This window comes from Rosa chinensis, chromosome 2 (assembly GCF_002994745.2).
Source record: "Rosa chinensis cultivar Old Blush chromosome 2, RchiOBHm-V2, whole genome shotgun sequence".
NCBI classification, from domain to species: domain Eukaryota; kingdom Viridiplantae; phylum Streptophyta; class Magnoliopsida; order Rosales; family Rosaceae; genus Rosa; species Rosa chinensis.
In genome coordinates, this window is record NC_037089.1 from 19,532,996 (window position 1) to 19,546,602 (window position 13,607).

The following is a 13,607-nucleotide window of genomic DNA, read 5'->3' on the forward strand; positions in this document are numbered from 1 at the left end:
ACCGAAAAATATTTTTCTTTTAACTCAAAACATGTGAGAGACTTGATTGGATGGTTGAAAAAACTTAGTTGTTCGATCGCCTTACTTAAGACATACTATGGATGACTCTTCTATGATCTGGTCTTGCAATGTGGCAAGTATGTTCGACCAAATACATTCTAACTCTTAAAATACAATATTCAAAACAAACTTTGTTTACCACTTGAAAACGTCTTTATTTTGTCCAAACTTGCACATGTCGCGAGATGACAAGACAACTCTAGCGGTGTGACCACTTTATTGAAGACAGACTCCGAATCTTTCACGTGTCATGTCCCAATCACATTTTCAAAACATAAAATGTCATATCCCAAAACACCGTTCTTCAAAGCAAAAATTCAATAATCGATTGAATCATTTTTTTTTTTCTGTCTGAGATTGATTGCATCATCAGACGGACCTAATACTCGACCGGACCTACAAACCTAATGGTAGAACCGTAGAACTACCTTTCCGAAGACCCCGTCCTAGTCCTAGTGGACCTTCCCAAGCGACCACACCACAAATACAATGATTTTTAAAAAATTGCCAGCAAAAACACGTGCCTGTCCGCCACGTGTCCCCCCTCCCCCCATCGAGAAGTAGACACTATGCAATGAAAGCTAGAGAAATTCTTGCATAGAGCCACGTGTGCGGCCCTCCAATCAGAACAAAGAATTTTTTTCAACTTTTCCGAAACTGCCCCTGGTTTTTAATGTGAAATACCTAAAATACCCTATATTTGGACACTGATTGGGCGGCCCCACTGCCACGTGGTGCCGGTGCCGTACGTAAGTCTCTCTCGTGAAAGGTAACCACACCCGCCACCACTCACCGTCCGTGGAAACGGCCCCGCCTCTTCATTTCGATTCGAAACTAGTACAAGTAGAGAGCTTTAGAGCAGAGCGGCGCAACCTCAGAAATGGAAGCACAGCCGTTCGTCCCCATTCCCATTTCTTCTTCACCCAACCACTTCCTCTCTCCTTCTTAATTAGCTTCCCATGCCTCTCTAATTTTTACTTCAACCAAAAAAAAAATAAAATAAAAAAATCGTTGCGGAATCTGTGTGAGCCGTCAACCACTTTCCCACGCCTCCATTCATTCGACGCCATCCAAGTCCAGAGTTTGCTTTTGAATCTTAGCATGAATGTGGTGAAAGCAGCTCCACCGTCGATTTGTGGCTTTAAACCGCGCGACGTTGAATCTGGGCCTCCGGCGACGGCGACGGCGGCGGCGAAGTTGGGGTTCGTGAAGGTGAATGAGAGCAATGAGATTAAGAGCTTGGGTTTGAGTTGCGGAGTTGATGTAGGATCCAGGGGTTTGAGGCCGATCAAGGCCATGGAGGACCAAACCGTCTCTGTGAAAACTGATCGCTCCGCCATTAATGGTACTATTTTCTCATAAATTTCTATGCTTTTTTTTTTCTACAATTTGATTTTTTTTTTTTTTTTCAAATTTGTTGTGGATAGATAGTATATTCTGTGTACTTCGGTAAATTCACCGTATGAAAAATGGGCTGGTGAAACAAATTTGATGGCGAATGGGGCTTTAGTTAGTACTTGGTATAATAATTAGTTTTAGCTGAGTCATACGTCTCATTGGATGGTTGTTAAGGCTTTTGCTTACTTCATATTCATCCCTATATATCTTTGCTTTTGTCAACTCCTCTTTGCATCTTCTTCAATATACAACCACATTCATTCTGCTATTGTCATCAGTGCCGCAGCTCTGTTCGTTTTGAGCGCAAATCAAAGCTTTTTGAAGCTGTTCTCCCAAAAGGTCCATGCTGTTCATCATTCGTATTTGTTTTCGCAATTTGATTGTTAGATGACAGATCTGGGAGATACTGGGATTTTGATTTTATTTTCTGTTGTAGGAAATTATTGAAGATTCATGCTTTGTATGTAAACGTTTTGATGAAATTCACGGGTGTTAAACTCCCAGCTTAAGAAAACTTCTCAACGTAGTATGACTTTTCTGTTTGTAACTGATCTCTGGTCAAATATGTATGAAGGTATTGTTCTAATCTAAACTAACCATCTAACTAGGTAAAAATCTCCGCCAGATGTCGACCGCGGGGAATTCAACGAACATCGTGTGGCATAAATGTGCGGTGGAGAAACTGGATAGGCAGCGTTTACTTCAGCAGAAAGGCTGTGTCATATGGATTACTGGTCTTAGTGGTTCAGGTTTGTTAATCCTTTTAAGTTATGCTATATGAAATGCCAAGCAGTGTTTATGTTAGCAGCCTTGTAAAGTAATCTTTGTTATGGTTGTAAGTAGTGTTAAATTTATATGCGCATCAACTGCACCAAAAGTTCTTACATGGTAAAATCAATTTAAGGTCTTTTCCATAGTTATGGGAGATTTTAAGGCACGAGCTGTCTTATTGGGACTTGTGATTAGTAGTTTTACTTGCATAGAAATAGTCATGCTGATGATTTCTGGCCATATAAGTCTCAATAATGAGAAAGGAAAATTGACAATTAGTAGCCTTCCTTTTCTACAAAAGAGGATAAAGAAAAATGAAATTAAAATGCCATAAGTGTGCAGACTTCTCTGTATATATCTTACATGCATGCACATAGAGTGTGGACTAAAAAAGTATCTCTTTTTGACTACAGATCTCGTTCTGTGTGGGTTTCCTTTTGTGCTCTTCTCTGCTGCTTGAGCTGTAATATGTTATTAACTTATTGTACATTTGTTTGATTACATTGACATTTTAAGACATCAGAGTACCCTGTAATAGTAAACCTCAAGCTTGTATTCATTAATTAATATTAACCTTAATTCTTGCCTAAGGTTTTACCCCACCCAAACTCATCTTGATTTGTGTATTTCACTGATACACTGTTAAGGAAGAGCTATGAAAGAAGACAGAAACTGCATTACACTTTAACAATTTGAAAAGTTCCAAACCATAACATTTCTGTATTGCTTAGAACTTTTGGTGCTCCCATTGAGAAATTTCATTACAAGCTGTTACTCTTTAGTGCACAACTGCACACCAATCATAATCACACTCTTATATTGGTTTCTATCTTAGGAAAAAGCACGGTGGCGTGTGCTTTGAGTCAAGGCTTGCACTTGAGAGGAAAGCTGACCTACATTCTTGATGGTGACAACGTTCGGCATGGTCTAAATCGTGATCTTGGTTTCAACGCAGAGGATCGTGCAGAAAACATACGAAGAATTGGTGGGTATTTTTGTTGTTACATTTATAGATTTGCTCTTTCTTTTTTAATATTACTTTTACTGATATTATGCTTAAAAAAGCTGAGGTCGCTAAGCTGTTTGCGGATGCTGGCATCATTTGTATTGCTAGTTTAATATCTCCTTACCGAAAGGACCGAGATGCCTGCCGTGCACTATTTCCAGAAGGAGATTTTATTGAGGTAACCAGTGCTTATAATAGGAGGAATAGGGTTGGTCTGTTATTAATAATGAAAGAAAAGACAAAGGCTGTAGCCAGTGATGAGCTGACAAAACTAATATTTCTCAGGTGTTCATGGACGTGCCACTCAACATATGTGAGAATAGGGATCCGAAGGGCCTCTACAAGCTTGCACGAGCTGGAAAAATCAAAGGTATAGTTGTGCTTCATTCCCATAGCTTGTTTTTGTTTTTGTTTTGTCATCTTGGTTTCTGATTTCTACCTGTCAAGTATAAAGTTAATGAAGGATTTCAAATTAAGGTGTTCAACACCTATTACATAAAGATAAAGACATTTCACTTGGAAATTTGAGGAATCAACTTTATCTTATCATCTGGTGCTATCTTGTGAAGTCATTATCATTTTCTATTTTGGGGCATAAAGAATTCATTATTCCTGTCAATGTGAACTATTACAATTCTGTTTTGGGTAATGGGCAAATACAAATTTTCAGTATGATATTCTACTTTTTTTAATCAAGTATTTATATGATGCTTGATGGGTGTGATGTTTTAATCTATCATATTGTGTGTCTTGCTCACTGCAAATTAGTTCTCAATAATAAGTACTGAGATCTTTTTTGGCACTCCACAGGTTTTACTGGGGTTGATGATCCATATGAGCCACCTCTAAACTGCGAGGTATGTGTGTAAAGGAAGATCATGGCATCATGCTTCTGTGAAGGGTAGCACTACTGCATTGGCATTTTTCTCCATAATTTGTTCTTATCAGAAGAAAAAGATTGTCTTCTTGATTGACTGGCTTGGTTGTGTGTGATATGCACACACACAAGTAAAGATCAGCTCACATTACCATCTTAACAAAAGTGTGAGCCAACGTTTGGGGTGAAAACGGGCATTTCATTTTCAGTATAGAATGTTGGAATGATTCAGATGGATATAACGAGGTGGTAGTGTCATCTTGACTGCCACCCGTTCAAGAGACACAGCATCTCGTTAGAATGTTGGAATTTGAATCAGAACATTGCTGGAACAAGCGGCAATGAAAATGAATATTTTCTTTTTCTGTGTAGTGGACTGATTAGAATGAAATTTGGCAGTGTGTGTGTCTGATATTGATTTGCACCATTTCACTAGACACCATCTCAGTGTAACATATTAGAACAGTGCAACATTAGTATGACATCAAGCCTTTAGTTTTCTGCTCTACCTTGGTCATTTCATTGTCTTTCTTTTTTGGCACTTCTGATGTTATATGTCTAATCTCATACTGCTAATTTTGCAGATAGTGTTGCAGCAGAAGGGGAGGGACTGCGTCTCCCCAAGTAGTATGGCTGAAACGGTGATATCTTACTTAGAGGAGAAAGGGTATCTGCAAGCCTGATAGCTGAGAAAAGCTTCCGCTTCCCGAGTGCCAGAGATGCTCTTACTTGTAACGTAATATGCTGCAAAGCATTATTTTTTCCCAGCTAAAAAGAAAAAAGTAATTGCAAAATAGAATTTCTCTCCTTTCCCGACTAGGAAATTGCTCGTTTCCTGCCTGTTCTGGTTCCAGCAATTTAGTTAATCAATCGATTAATGAGTATAATTCGTTCGAAAGCTACCTTCTGAAGTGTGGCTTTTGATCCAACATGCAATAAGTTAGTGGAACCTGGCAAAGGAGAGTTTTTGTTTTATTTTTTGTCAAAGTGGAATTGGAGGTTCATGTATTGGTTATCAATTTGTATGGATATACATGACACATGAAAATATTTACTGTAAAGTTGCTCACTGCGTTGTTACTTGTTAGATTGCATCCATCTGCACTTGAAATGTTTGTCGCAGACAACGTATAACGATGCAAAAAGCTGCGTCATATAAGCATATAATTCTTCGTAAACTATCTCAAACTTGATTAGCATTTCCCACTTCGATCCTACTGAAACTGATTAGTTGCTTCTTCAACATCAGCTAATGCATTCTGTAAGTGCAAATTCCTCTCCTTTGGGGTGCATCTATGATGATATGGTCGAATTATTCGTGTTGCAAGTGCCATGTCTCAACATTTGATGGCTGCGCAATCCTCCTCCTCCAGCCAGTCTCTTCATTATTTTTTCTTCCTTCCCTTTTAGAAGCAGCTGAACTCGCTTCTTAAATTTTCTTCATTTAATAAAGACCGATCTCATTCACCTCAAAATTAAAAACCATATGCACTAGTTGTTTTTATTAAAGCTACTGAATAGATCATACAAGAAAGCATGTAATTAAGTAGTAGTACATCAAAAAAAAGACTACAGAATAAAAACCACATAAATCAGCGAGGGAGAAAGAGCTATTAGAAATAGCTAGCAATGTTCAAGAAGCAATATCAAAAGAAAGCAAGACCCATTTCTGCACCTCTATATCTTTGAAGTGACAAGAAGCAGAACGCAAGCGACATTGTCATGAACAAAGCGGTAGAGCTCACAACATTGAAAATGGCGGAGAACCGTCGCTCCTGCAATCCCCAAAGAGTCCTTACAAACCCTCTCAAGCCTTCCACCACCATAGCCACCACATGCGCCATATCCTGAGATTCTGCAGAACAGACCAAGTGGTCAAGTACCCTTTACAGCTTATAACTCTCTTTGAAGCTTATCCCTTTCTGTTTTAGCAAGAGATCGAAGATAGGGAAAGATGGGTTCGATTGAGACACTGAGACCTCTTTGTTTGCTTTTCATAAAAAAGATTGCGTGATGGGGCAGCTACTTTGAGATAAAGAGACCGCTGCTTCCACGTTGCTTCCTATTTCTTTGAAAGGAGTGGTGGTGCATAGGCAGATCAGCAGCATGGGGTTGCCTTGGTACTTGGCAGAGGGAGAAGTTGGCATAAAACCGACCCTTTATATATAAGGGCCTTGTCTTTGTCGTTTCGGGTCCATTATTGGCACCGGTTTGGCCTTGTTATAAAGGACTGCTTACTATTATCGTAAGCAGGTGTATATTGTAAGGTTATATTCAAGTACGAGACGACAAGAGGAGTGAATCTAAGCTATTGTTGCAGCAAACTGGAAGAGAGAGCAGTCAAATAATCCTTGTGAAACAAATTAATCTTACAGCAGCTAACAGATGACAACTAATCCTTGTGAAACAACAAAGATTGGAGATTTTCAAGAAATTCCGATAAATGTTAAAAGAGTTACTGGTGTAGTGACTTTCAGGTTATCTTATGATCCTCAATTCTCATGGATTGACATCCATCCGGACACAGAAAGTTCCTCATACTCAAACTCACTTGACAGACTGGCTTTTGTGCACTATAGAGTGCGGCACTCCTAAGTGAATGAACAACGTGATTTGAGCTAGAAGGTTAAATAGATGACAAGTAACAATAACTGTAACAAGAAAAGTAAATGAAAGGGTCCAACTGAATGGCTGCCAACGAAAAATTGCCAATTCGATCTCAATTATCATGCGAGCAAACACCATGGGAAATTGTCAGTGAATGTTTGTCTACATTTGTTTGTCTGGGATTCTCTACGCTGCTGACACGAACAAAAGAAGAGTGAAGGAAGACAATACAAGAGTATGTGACAAATCAAAACAAGCGCATCATTTTTTGCTAATGGCTTTGAATTGCCTTGGTCTGGCAATAGAAGGTAGCCATCTTTCTCCCCTAATTTTTTTGAGTTGTGCAACTCTTTCCTCTTCTCTTTTGGCTGCTTCTTTTGCTGCTGCCTCTTTAGCTTCTAGCCTAGACAATGCTCTCTGACATCTATCTCTTGCTTCAGACACTATCTCATTCCCATCAACAGCAACGGATTGGATTTGTTGTTTAAACTGTTATCACTTAGACAGTACCAACCATTAATAAATAAAAACGAAAGTGAAGCCAGTCTTTAAACAACAAACCAATAGGATGCAATCAGGAGTTTATCGATAAACAAACAGACCTTCTTTGATTTCTCATTAACTTCTTTTCCCGGAAGAATTCTCGGTCTCCTTCTAGATGGTTGTTCATCTGGCAGCATTCACACAATACATCAACATGTGATTCTCCAACTCAAACACCAAGTCACTAGTAAGAACTACATGATATAAAAGACACTACATGTCCCAGCTACTCAAATTCCGTTCCAAGAGTGCTAATTACTGAAATCTAGTTCTTGAAAATTTTCGCATCCTTATTTATAGTCATATTACCAACATTTTTCACTTCCCCATTATGACAATCACAGCAGAGCAGCAACTGACATAGCATTATAATCTTGGAAAAGAATTGAAGGGAATCACTTACCCACATGATCAAAAACTATTCCTGGGGGAGCATTTTTGAACAAGCGAATACCAACTTCCTCCTCATTAGTCACATCTGGTTCAGGAATAGAGTTATGCACTATCTCCAATGACTTCCCTATGATGTCATCCAAAAGCTTTTGTGCCTGCAGCAACCAAATTCACAAACTGACACATAAAAACATATGCTCGATACTTCAACTCGAAATTATATACCCATTAGTCCCTGGATGAAAAGAAAGTGAAAGACCTTGATTTGGTAGTGCTTGGGGAGTTTGGTGTGGTTGGAGTCTTGAGGAGGTAGCTGGTTTGGTTTGGAGGAGAGGCCGTTGATGTAAGAGGAGGCACCTGCCGCGGCTGAGCTAATGGCGGCTTTCCACGCCGCATCTCCATCTTCCTCGCTGCTGCTGCTGCTCATTACCCAATTTGGGGTTTTAGATTACTCCAAATCTGCAGGGTTTTAGACAAAGGGGATCCGTTGGGGATTGAAGGTCTCTGTTGAGGGTAACCCGTGGATCAAAAGGGTCTTCGTTTCACTGACCCGAACGACCCGACCAATTACCATTTGCTTCTCTTCATAACATAAATAAATGAATATTTTTTTTTTTGGCAAGCCGATTTTCACTATTAAACTAAATTTTATATGTTTTGAAGATATAACTCCTTATATATTAGGGTGTGGATGGATAACTACGTAGGCAGTTATTTTATAAAATGTGGGGAAAACTACTCCATTTTTTTTTGTTTTTATTTTTCTTTTTTGTTAAATTTCTTTATATTTTATTTTATTTTGTGAATTGACGTTTTTGTCATTCTCGAATATTTCAATTCAAAGGTTTTTTAATATTTGAGGGCTAATTTGGTAAAATATTTCTGTTTTGGTTGACAAGCTCTATTTTTTAATAATAGTATAGATATATACAGATAAAAAAAAATAAACTCCTATATATAGATAGATTTCTTTAACAACCAAGAAGGTATTAAGATTTTTTTTTTTTTGGTAAAATGGAGGCACCAAGCCCAAAAAAAGAAAAGAAAAGAAGAGGCTATTCAGCCATTGTTAACAACTTCCCTAGGTCTAGCAACACCCAGGATATCATTAAGGACAACTTCAACAACTAGAGCGGGAGGAGAAGTGAAAGTACAAATACCAGCAGAGTGATGAGTACTTTCTTTAGCAAGGATATCAACAACCATATTACCCTCTCTGTGGATATGCCTAATCTGGCAGGTATCTAATTGGTTCATTAACTGCTTGCAATTCATGAGGATAGTACCAAGAGGATGCAAATCAATAGCATCAGATTGGAGCAGTTGAACTAAACAAGCAGAGTCAGATTCAACCTCCAAATGATTAATATGCAGAGAAGAGGCAATTTGAAGGCCATGATAGAGCCCCCCAAGTCTCAGCTTGAATGATTGAACCAGCAGCAATGTTCACCATAAATCCACTTATCCATTCACCAATAGCATCTCTGATCACTCCTCCTGAACCAATCATACCATTAGAAGACCTGGAAACATCCACGTTTATCTTAAAGAAACCTAAGCCAGGTTTACACCAAGAGATCATCTCTATCTGTTTAGTTTTTTGAGTTGCATTTTACAAGTTGCATTTTTCCAATCTGTAGCATAGCTCAGGACAACATCAGGGATATTGTAAGGGACATGAAAAGATGGCTCAAAGATTCTTTTACACCTCCATTTCCATATGAACCAACAACTGAATATAAAGAACACATTCCATTGAATATTACTAGAAAAGCACCTTTTTTGCATCAAATTGGCAATAATCCAATCTCTCCATCCCAAAGTAAAGGTAATCTGTATTGTATTAGGAATGGGAAGAGTTGACCAAACCTGTTGAGCATTAGGACAATCACGTAAGAGATTGACCATATTCTTAGAATTTCCGGAACACAAGCTACAAGAAGGGGACTGAGCAATATGCCTTCTGAATCTTTATTCATTCGTGAGTAGATTCCCCTGCACTAAGATCCACAAAAAGACCTTTAATTTTGGAGGGATAACAACAGACCAAATTTCATTCCACCTGAAGTTATGAGCATTTTGATCTCTGCATAATTGATAATAAGCTGACTTGACTGAGAAAATAACATTGGTAGTACCACCCTATATGAGTTTATCATTTGAGTACTAGTGACTCCATGGACACAGGAATACAAGTGATGGTATCAATTATTTGAGATGGTAAACAAGTTTTGAGCAAATCAATATTCCAATGATCATCCTGCAAAAAATCATCAACAGTAGCACTATCATTAATAAGGTTAGTGTCCGTAACGAAATGTCTAAGAGCTCCACACTTCCCACTCTCCAGCGAAGACCAAGCTTCAACAAATTAGCACCAAAGACTACACTAGACCAAGTACTAGAGCAATTCTTAGGCTTTTCATATGTAGGAGACAACAGCGATGCATTACGCAAGTACTTGTCCTTGTAAATTCTGCACCATAATCCTTTACCACCCTGTAAAATCCTCCAGCTGGCTTTAGCAAGCATAGCTTGATTCATGCTTGCAGTCTTCTTAATCCCTAGACCACCATCACTCTTAGGTTTACACACAGCTTCCCAGTTGAGGAGATGGACTTTCCTTTTTTGTTCAGTATCACCCCATAAAAAATCTCTATTCAGTTTGTCCAACTTATCACAAATATGAATAGGTAATTTTGCAATTTTCATTGAGTAAATAGGAATAGAAGAGCTAACTACTTGGATAAGAGTTATCCGTCCAGCCATATTCAAGGTCTTGCTTTTCCAGCTAGCAAGCCTAGCTTGAACCTTATCGATAATCCCTGGGTAAGTATCTTTGTTAACTCTACCATGAAGTAAGGACATATGAAGATATTTTCTAAGGTTATCAGTTAAAGGAGATCCACAAACAGTACTTATCTCACCAGCAATATATCTAGGAATATTGGGAGAACAATACACAAGGGATTTCTCAAAATTGATAGTTTGTCCCGACAAAGCACAAAAAATATCCATGCATTTCTTTAGAGTCCTAGCATGATGCACACTAGCTTCAGAGAATAAAATAAGATCATTTGCAAAGAACAAATGGGAAACACAAGGGACAGACTGGGAGGAAGGAATAGGTTTCCATTGATCCACTTCAATTGTAGAATTAATTAAATGTGACAACTTTTCCATGCAAAGAACAAAAATATAGGGGGACAACGGATCCCCTTGTCTAATGCCTCTACCACCATTAAAAGAATTCAATAGTTCACCATTCACAATAATCTGATAACTTACAGATGTAAAGCAACTCATGATCAGCTTGATTAGTAATGGAGGAAGTTGGAGTTCAAATAATACATGTTCAATAAACTGCCAGCTATGCTTGTCATAGGCCTTTGACAGATCTATTTTCCATGCCATGAAACCCTTAGCTCCCTTAGTATTTTTGCATTTATGCAGAATTTCTTGTGCAATCATAATATTATCAGAGATATGTCTGCTAGGTACAAAGCTAACATGATTGGGGCTGATCCAACTACAGAGCAAAGGTCTAATTCTTGCGACAATAATCTTGGAAATGATCTTGTATAGGGTACAACATAAGCTAATTGGTCTGAACAATTCCATATGCTGAGGGCTTTGAGTTTTGGGTACAAGAGTAACCAGAGTATGATTTAGTCCATCGGGGATAGTGCCAGATGAGAAAGCATTGCTAATTAGCTGAATGATAGCTGGAGAGAGCAGATTCCAATGATGTTGATAAAATAAAGCATGAAACCATCCCATCCTGGAGTTTTCATTCCATCGATATTGAAGAGGGCATTATGAATATCACTAGCAGACACAACTCTAGTCAGTCTTTGATACTCAGTGCTAGCAATTGCTGGCAAGAGCCAAGGTATGTGAAATCTTATATCAGGTAGATCTACTGCATAAACAAACTACGGAAAAAGAACCATAGCCGTTTGCTTCATAGTTGCAGGGTCATCAGACCAAACACTATTTGCATCAAATAAACCATCAATCTTGCTTCGTCTTCTTCTAACCGTTGTAGTTAGGTGGAAAAATTTAGTATTCCTGTCTCCATCCTTTAGCCATTTGTCCCTAGACTTTTGCTTCCAAAATAAAGCCTCCGAATATCTAAGTCTTTCATATTGAGCAATGAGAGCCTTCTCTAAATTAATCAGAAATGGATGATCATATCTTCCTAAACTTCTTTGTATGTCACATATCTGAGCAACCAGTCTTCTCTTCTGTTTAAATATATTCCCGAAAACATCTTTATTCCAAAAAGATAAGGAAGTAGCAAGAGTAGCAATTTTATTCAAAATGGTGCCATGGCTGTTATTCCAATTGTCAATAATAAAATCACCATAATTCTCATGTTGCATCCACATGAGCTGAAATCTGAAAGGAGTGTCAACTCTATAATTCCTCGCATTAGGGTGCATTTTTATAAGGATGGGACAGTCGTCAGATTGCATTCTAGCTAAGTGCTTAACACAAGCATCAAGGAAAAGAAGTCTCCAGTTACAATCACAAAATCCTCTATCAATACGTTCCTTAACCCGATTATTTGTCCATGTGTAGGCAGCACCTTGATAACCCATATCAATCAGGCTATTTCTAGAAATCCAATCCTACATACCACCAAATCTACATCTAGCCCCTCCAATCTTGTCAGAAAAAGATAACAATTCATTAAAGTCTCCCACAAGCATCCAAAGAAGGAAAAATCTAGCAGCAACATTATCCAAATAGCTAGGACCATAAACCACTACGAGAGACATTACAAGGACTAGCATAAATTCCTGATAATAACCAATCTTGGACACCTGTGCAGCAAACCTTTACTGAAATGGACTGAAAAGAAGTATCAACCACAATAATTTGAACTTTAGTGTTATTCCACAACATCCAAATTCCACCAGAAAAACCATTAGCCTCCCTGACTTCAAACTCATTGAAACACAATTTTAACAAAGTCTTTTTTGCTTTAGAGAATTGCACTCTAGGTTCACAAATTATTAGAAAATCAATCTTATTCATTTGAACTAAATCTATAACAGCTGTTCTAAATTTCTCACTCCCTGCTCCACGAGCATTCCAAAAAAGAATGTGATCCATAAGACCAAGTAGTCAGGACTCAGGAGGAGGGTGGAAACCCAATTCGAGCATCAGCCATAACTTCCCCAACTTGGGAAGGTTGGTTATCATCACTATTCAAACTGCTATTCTCAGCAAATGTCTTGTTAACAAAACAATCAAAAACTTTGTTATTGGAAACTTGTTCAGTGTCTATCCGGGTCTCATCTGGAGGACAATGACCAAAGATAGCAGAAATACCATTACCAAGCACATTAGCATCAGCATTTTCAAAAGAGAGCTTTTTGAAGATGTGAGGCTGGTGTTTAGTAGCAGAAGAGATAGTACCTATGGTTTTCCTTTGGTAGTGTATTGCAGCCTTTGAACCATTGCTATTGTCAACATTATTGGACACATCTTTCATTGAAAGCCTTGAAATAGTTTTTATGTACCCTGAAGTAGAGGCACCAGTACCGGAATCATTGGTTGCCGAATTGAATCTCGCCTTAGCAGAACTTGGCTTGGTGAAATTCTTCTTATCTTGGAAACTAGTCCACTGTTTCACAATTGGAGGAGTTGATGGCTTAGTGGTATTCTCAGTAATGGTCTTAGGTTCAGTAGAAGACATAGCATCCTCATCCTGCAAAACAGTAAACCTTGAACCCTTATTAGTATTTTTCTTTGCTCCCCCACCATCAATGGTCTTCTTTTTATTCCTGTAATTCATCAGCATCCATTGTCCCATGTCCTCCTTAATAATTGAAGGTTGAGCTTAAGAAGTGTCCATATCCTGTTGTGATTCCGAATTTCCCTTGGAGACCATAACCTGGTCAATAGTGTTGTTATCAGGTTCACTAGCTTGAGGATTAGCAT

General features: G+C 38.4%; 2 protein-coding genes across 7 annotated transcripts; one reads left to right on the forward strand and one right to left on the reverse strand.

Moving 5' to 3' along the window:
* Nucleotides 1-870: 870 nt before the first annotated feature.
* On the forward strand, nt 871-5,185 carry LOC112187265 (adenylyl-sulfate kinase 1, chloroplastic). 6 transcript variants are annotated; one of them, XM_024325992.2, is made up of 8 exons: nt 871-1,405; nt 1,745-1,797; nt 2,084-2,207; nt 3,065-3,214; nt 3,295-3,413; nt 3,521-3,605; nt 4,046-4,092; nt 4,697-5,185. In XM_024325992.2, the coding sequence occupies exons 1-8, from the start codon at nt 1,162-1,164 to the stop codon at nt 4,793-4,795; spliced, it is 921 nt and encodes a 306-aa protein (XP_024181760.1). In that variant the 5' UTR covers nt 871-1,161; the 3' UTR covers nt 4,796-5,185. The 6 variants fall into 6 exon arrangements, with proteins under 6 accessions (XP_024181760.1, XP_024181762.1, XP_024181764.1 ...); XM_024325995.2 differs by having other exon boundaries at nt 1,325-1,405; nt 1,737-1,797; nt 2,067-2,207; XM_024325994.2 differs by lacking the exon at nt 1,745-1,797 and having other exon boundaries at nt 874-1,405; nt 2,067-2,207.
* Nucleotides 5,186-6,778: 1,593 nt separating this feature from the next.
* LOC112187266 lies at nt 6,779-8,299 on the reverse strand. Its single transcript, XM_024325997.2, has 4 exons — nt 7,915-8,299; nt 7,666-7,810; nt 7,322-7,389; nt 6,779-7,208 (listed from the first exon to the last, which is right to left on the reverse strand). Exons 1-4 carry the CDS (start codon nt 8,080-8,082, stop codon nt 6,981-6,983), a joined length of 609 nt encoding a protein of 202 aa, XP_024181765.1. The 5' UTR covers nt 8,083-8,299; the 3' UTR covers nt 6,779-6,980.
* Between the last annotated feature and the right edge of the window lie 5,308 nt (nt 8,300-13,607).

Excerpts from the sequence above, each read along its gene's own strand:
- LOC112187265 (XM_024325992.2), top strand. The coding sequence starts at position 1,162 with ATGAATGTGGTGAAAGCAGCTCCACCGTCGATTTGTGGCTTTAAACCG. Across the intron at positions 1,406-1,744 it reads TGATCGCTCCGCCATTAATG|CTCTGTTCGTTTTGAGCGCA; the intron begins GTACTATTTTCT and ends TCAGTGCCGCAG. Across the intron at positions 3,414-3,520 it reads CAGAAGGAGATTTTATTGAG|GTGTTCATGGACGTGCCACT; the intron begins GTAACCAGTGCT and ends AATATTTCTCAG.
- LOC112187266 (XM_024325997.2), bottom strand. The coding sequence starts at position 8,082 with ATGAGCAGCAGCAGCAGCGAGGAAGATGGAGATGCGGCGTGGAAAGCC. Across the intron at positions 7,390-7,665 it reads AATAGTTTTTGATCATGTGG|ATGAACAACCATCTAGAAGG; the intron begins GTAAGTGATTCC and ends GAATGCTGCCAG. Across the intron at positions 7,209-7,321 it reads TTAATGAGAAATCAAAGAAG|TTTAAACAACAAATCCAATC; the intron begins GTCTGTTTGTTT and ends AAGTGATAACAG.